Source organism: Pundamilia nyererei, unplaced genomic scaffold (genome assembly GCF_000239375.1).
Source record: "Pundamilia nyererei isolate P.nyererei 1_Seehausen unplaced genomic scaffold, PunNye1.0 scaffold00042, whole genome shotgun sequence".
Taxonomy (NCBI): Eukaryota; Metazoa; Chordata; class Actinopteri; order Cichliformes; family Cichlidae; genus Pundamilia; species Pundamilia nyererei.
Window position 1 is genome coordinate 1,046,492 of NW_005187443.1, and position 6,233 is coordinate 1,052,724.

Genomic DNA, 6,233 nt, shown 5'->3' on the forward strand with positions numbered 1-6,233 from the left:
CATCACAAAAATATAGTTGGTGTCTCTAATACTGTCAGACCTGAATTTGGACCTGGCTTTGAGAAGACATTAAAACATTTATTCTGTATTAATAAATTATTAGGCAAAAACAAACTAACATTGTTACTGTTACTGAGGCCAAACATCTCTAAGTAAAAGATTTGCTTCTGTACTGATGTCCATGGGCAGATAAACTGGATTTGTTTCTACTTTGTGGCCCATTTTTGTCCCATCAAGCTGAATTTGTTGGGGCAGTGAGCAAATTCAGGCTCTAACCCAAATTTCCTGTTTGTTGCTTTATGTGACTGTGTCATAAATATAACAGGTGTTCATTTCATTTAACTGTATACATTCTAAATTTCAGCTTTAGTTTTAGTTTTCTTCTTTTCTTTTTGTTGTTGCTTATCTGTAGTCACTGTTTCAAAGAGTCTACTTTTTCTCTTATATTGAAAACTTCAGTGGGATGTATTTTTTGACATGGCAAGAGTTTATGTACTATATCATGTTTTTAAATGCAAACATAAAAAACAGAGTTTCAGTAACATTTACTTGGTAATAGGATTTAAGGTGTTTCAGCATCTCTTTCAGGGTGGCCCCACTGCTATTATTGTTCACCAGGGAATTTACAGCCTCCTCTTTGTCTTCCCTCTTCCTCTTTGCTAACATCTGGCTGTATGTTGTGTCCTGAGTGTAAACGATCAGCTCCATCTGAAACTGCATCCTCAGTATGGCCTCTGCTTCAGCTTCCCGTTTAGTTCTGATGTCTTCAATCTTCAGCTAAATCACACAGAAGATGTCAGTACATATTTATCAGTGTTTAGTAATAAATATACAACAAGCAGCAAAGGAGATGTTACCATTGCTGTTCTGATGAGGTTAGGAAAGCCAACCAGGCTGCTCTGTGCCAACTCAAAGAGCTCCTTCTTCACAAGCTCTAAAAAGAGAAAATTATCAATATAAAAAATTAGAAAATGAAAGAATACCTGCAAAGTAACATGTTCTGTGATGACTTTTAATGATTCAATGACATGCCTGACACATCTTTGAGTTTCTGGACAGCAGGCTCCTCCAGCTGTTTGATCTGCTCCTGGATCATGGCCTCAAACGTCTTGTAGTTGATAAACCCTGGGAGCTCTCTTCCACGGTACTTTCGTTCATATTGAGAAACCTCTCTCTGAATATTCCAGTTGACTATAATATGGTTGTAGTTGTGGTGGGAAAATAGTATTAATAATTTCATCTTTTAACAGTAGGTATATTAGAGGTAACTAATTAACAAGTTTTAAATTAACTTACAATTTGTTCCAGAGGTCTCTATGGCTTCCCTCCATACTGCAAACTGACCTCTCAGTAAGGAAAAGATGCTGGACTTGTATCCACATTTTAATTCTTCACCTTTGGTGAGACTGATAGCATCCTGTGTGAATGCTGACACTCTCTAAGAAGGAACAGTTTCAAAGAACAGGACATGTTGTTTCCAGAAGCTCATATTCATTTTTCTTACACTTTTGTTTAGGAGGTGCAAAACCTGCAGCTGGCAAATTTTTGTCTCCTAAAAAAACTGGTGAACTTACATCAATGAGGAAACCAAGTCTCTCAATTGCATCAGATGGGGGTCCATTGCTTAATTTGTCCAGGTTTGCCCGAGTTTGTTTAAGTTTCTTTTGTATCTGCTCATCAAGCCGTGGCAGAGATTTCTACAAATCACATGGACAAATCACATCAAAGCTGGAGTGGGTTAAAGCTCTCCCCAGTGACCTACAAAGGTAAAACAGTAATAAGTACTCACCTGAATATGATGCACCAGTTCAAGAGTGAGTTTTTCTGCCAGTTTAGGAACAGTGGCCTGACCCTCATCAAAGAGAGTCCTACAGCACAAACAAAAGGTTAGAGTATAAGCAACACAGCCTAACACACCACAAACACTTGTTTGCATAATTTCCAAAAAGAGCAAACTTACTGGAAATGGGCATGCTCTTTGAAGAAGGCTTCCTCATTTTTTAGTGCTTCAGAAAGTGAAACCTTCTCTGTGATCTCCTTCTGACCCCTGCATTTGACCACCATGTAGCCCTTCTTCAGCGGGATGACTTCATTATGGACAATTTTAACCACGTTCTCTTCTGTGCCTTTGTCCACCAGGTCAGGTTTAGTCAAGACACCTGACAGAGAGAGATAGTGTTGGATTCCCCACCTTATGAGAAAAGCAGCTGGATAATGATGATGATGATAATAATCATTAATGAGCTCCAGTCACAGCTTGGTGCCAGCCATTAAATATTGCTCACATTGTGACAAACTAATAAAAAGATTAAATGAGATTCAACAGTTTCCTCACCAGTGAAAACAGAACCAACATGATAAATGTATGCAGTAAGCATACATAGCAACTATATTTATTCAGTGGATAGAGAATCAATGACCTAAGAGAGACATTTGCTTATAAGCCAGGTGGCACTTTTTAAAATCAGTTCTAGTTACCCAAAGTCCTCTCTCCTTCAGGATCCACCTGCTGTGCCATCCTCAAAGCCTCTGTGGTTGCAATATCCACATTGCATGGAACAACCACCAAGCTGATGGTTTCTTGTTTTCTGATGTTATTCTGGATCAGTCGTTTTATCTGAAAGTATTAGCTTGTAACGTAACAAATATTAAGCTACGAAATGGAAAAATATAGTTGCAAAAAGTTATACAAACTAATCGTGCCCAAATTAGGATTGTTCAAATCAAGTTGTGAATGAATGTAATACCCATAAAAGATCACAGCCATACTTTTCATTTTTTCACAAGAGAATTATATCATATGATTATATTATTGAGCTGTGGTTTGGATAGTGTTCTGTGGGCTGTACTGATAGCAATCATGCATATATTTATGATGGGGTCTTTCTTGCTTTTCTAAAAATCAAAAGTAAAACAGCAAACATGTGACAGGGATGAATTGAGCTGTATTTTAATCTGACTTGATGCATTCTACCACCAAATGCTACCTGTTCACCAATGTCCTCTGATTGTCCACTGACAGCCACTCTGGTGATGCCAGGCAGGTCGATGAGTGTCAGATCTGGGACATCAGGGGAAGCAATCTCCAGACTGATGAGGTCATTGCTGATCCCAGTCCCATTCCCCACCAGTTTATCTTGTGCTGAAAAGAGGATTTGGTTTGAGTCACACCTGAACAATAAGTTTAGCTGGCCTATCTTCTGCCTCCATCAATAACAGTGACATTTAAGAATACTTCACGCTGTACCTTCCCGAATCTTTTTCTCCACAAGTGAAGGCTTTTTTAGCTCTTCATTATAGTCACGGTAGCTTATCTTTCCATACCACGCCTCTCCTTTCTTCTTTCTTGTCATCTTCAGTTCTAGTGGACATCTTGTCACTATACCTGTTTTTTTTATGAGTGAATGGTGAGACAGAGAGGAAAAGATTTGAGTGAATACCCAGAGTATTTGATAAGATCATAAAAAAGCAGTCATTATACTATATTGCCAAACACATTTTCTTATGTGTCTGCAGGAATATCTAATTCTTAATCCATAGGGTTAAACATGATGTTGGCCCACCCTTTGCTGCTTCAACTCTTCTGGGAAGGCTTTCCACAAGGTTTAAGATTGGATTTACGGGGATTTTTGACCATTCTTCCTGAAGAGAACACGTCTCCACTACTCTAGAGTCCAGTGGTTTATACCCATGCATCTGACTCTTTACATTATGCTTGATGATGTGAGGTTTGCATGTAGCTGCTCAGCCAGCTAAACCCATTCCATGAAACTTTCACTTTCTGTTCTTGAGCTAATCTGAAGGCCATGTTTGGAGGTCTGTAAAAATTGAATCTCAAGCAAACTTTTCTTTCTTTGTTATTATGGGGTGTTGTGTGCAGACTAAGGTGAATAAGAGTGAACATGACAAAAATGTGGAACAAGTGAAGTGCTGTGAATACTTTGCAGATACACTGTAACTGGAAAATAAACAGAGGAAATTATTCAATAAACAAGATGAGAAAGAAAAGGAAACAAGGGAGGGCAAAGGAACCAAAATGAAACAAGACAGAGAGGGAAACAGTGAAGGTCCCAGAAACAGAAACTCAAATAGACCAAGACTCAAAGCAACAAGAATGAAAACAGAAACTAAGAAAACAGAAACAGAAACTGAAATTTATCCAGCCAGCCCGACATTTGTCTCGGCTTATCCAAATACATTCAAACGCACTTCTATAGAACCACATCAGAGCCCATGCCAGGATAAGACCAGTGGTCAGGTAGTACTGTAAGGATTTGATTTGAACAAGTTGTTACAAGTTGAATTTGAACAGAGAAATAACGCCAATTAAACAAAGGTAAGGGATTTCAAATGTATATACACTACCGGTCAAAAGTTTTAGAACACCCCAATTTTTCCAGTTTTTATTGAAAATGATGCAGTTTAATGTCTCATTGCACCCTGAAATGAAAGCATCTTACAAATAAGCAACTTCAGTTAAAAAAAAAGAAATAATGGAATCAATTTACAGACTAAAACGTATTCTAAACTTTTGACTCGCCACCTTTGGCAGATATAACAGCTAAACCAAAATCCTCTGATTCAGTTGTGCGCTGGGTGAGCCAGACCTCATCCTTTCAGTTTCTGAGTGCCTTTTGATGGTGAAGGAAACTGTAGTCACTGACGCCTTGACTTTCTTTGCAATTTCTCTGTGCATTTTTAACTGATGGCCTGTCTCTCTTCCATTATTAATTACCTTTTTTTGTAACAATAAACTCTCTGCAGTACAATACTGTTCAACTGATGCTCACGAGGGTATGTGTTAACGACTGCTGTCGTAATGTTGTTTCTCATATGCAAATTTAAGTGTGTAGGTGCCTTCTCGTCATTGGTGGATCCAGGGGACAGTTCCTGCGAATTGGCTAACTACCGGGAGACAACGTATTTGATGACACCGCCATGGACGGCGAGCCTTTCATCCTCGGCCCATCCTAACTGGCAGACTTTATGTTACCTGTCTAGTGATGTTTGTTTTACACAGGGGCATGTAGGGGTGGACTGCCCTTTTCTTTGATTACAGTTTTCTCATGTTTTTGTTAGTTGGGGAGGTAAGTTCCTGTCGTTTGGTTTAATTCTTTTGAGTAGGCAAGTTTGATATATTTGAGATAGGCTCCTTTTGTTTGTTGTTTTTTCGTTAGGTCCACCCCAAAGTTATAGTCCGCTCCTTTCCTTTGTTTTAAATCCACTCATTGTAAATAAATCACCATCAAACTGTACTAATTGTGTGATGTGCTGCTTGGGGTCAGACGGGGATGGATCACCCTTATGGTCTGGCCACCCCGAGACGGGCTATAACAGTATGGTACCACAGTGTGTTCCAACACTGCCCTATGCAGACAGAGGGGATTGTAAGTAATCCAGAAAAGATGGAACACCTGTAGGAATTAGTAGCACCAGCTTTCAAGGCTTGATCGACTTCCATTGCTGCAGAACATCTTTAAATTGTTAACCCATTTTGTGTTCCCTGAAAAAGGCCTTTTTGTATATGTGGCACAATGATAAAGATAAAGACATGAAAATAGCCGCCCCCCATTTTATTTTATACTCAAAGACACTTTCTTTTGGTAAGGCCAATAAATATGTTGCACGGGAGATGAGTTGGCCCACCATTTCGGCAGAGTAACATATAATTCTGAAATGTACTTTTTTTTTTTTTTCATTTTTGGGTAACATTAACTTTTTTAACCTCTGGCCTTTCTAACCTTTGTGCCATTTCAAACTATTCATCGGACTTGAACGACTTGTATTGCAAAAAATAACTGGAAAAATTAGGGTGTTCTAAAACGTTTGACCAGTAGTGTATATTACAAGGGCGTAGATTTGGTTTTGGCATTGGTGGGGACGGATGATTCAGCCACCGAACCCTGCCCTGTTTCTTTTTTTTTCCTTTTCGTCTTTGCTTCTTGATTAAAAAAAGGAGAAATATACTTGCCTACATATGCTATTCTACATGCTTTTAAACCATTTAAAATTACAATTTATAGTTTTATATGTGAATTATATAATGTTAAGTTACTATTAAACAAATGACTGACTAAGTATTTTAGGCTTTAGTTTACTTCAGCCATATTCCATATAAATCAGATATCATACAAAAATAAAAATAGCTTAAAATACAGTCATGGCAATAAAATAATATGACTTTAAGGACTTAACAACATTACTTCAGTTATACTACACCAACATCTCTTATA

At 38.2% G+C, this 6,233-nt stretch overlaps 1 protein-coding gene across 1 annotated transcript in view; it reads right to left on the minus strand.

Annotated features, from left to right (window-relative positions):
• The window catches only part of LOC102210231 (interferon-induced GTP-binding protein Mx-like), a 20,747-nt gene that overhangs the window by 10,815 nt on the left and 3,699 nt on the right, over positions 1 to 6,233 (minus strand). The window contains exons 2-11 of the mRNA XM_005731389.1: positions 3,248 to 3,385; positions 2,988 to 3,142; positions 2,479 to 2,617; positions 1,961 to 2,159; positions 1,790 to 1,868; positions 1,575 to 1,697; positions 1,297 to 1,438; positions 1,033 to 1,191; positions 858 to 934; positions 550 to 777 (exon numbers count right to left, since the gene is read on the minus strand). Of these exons, the coding sequence (XP_005731446.1) occupies positions 550 to 777; positions 858 to 934; positions 1,033 to 1,191; positions 1,297 to 1,438; positions 1,575 to 1,697; positions 1,790 to 1,868; positions 1,961 to 2,159; positions 2,479 to 2,617; positions 2,988 to 3,142; positions 3,248 to 3,385 (1,439 nt within the window). The remainder of the gene's footprint in view (positions 1 to 549; positions 778 to 857; positions 935 to 1,032; positions 1,192 to 1,296; positions 1,439 to 1,574; positions 1,698 to 1,789; positions 1,869 to 1,960; positions 2,160 to 2,478; positions 2,618 to 2,987; positions 3,143 to 3,247; positions 3,386 to 6,233) is intronic.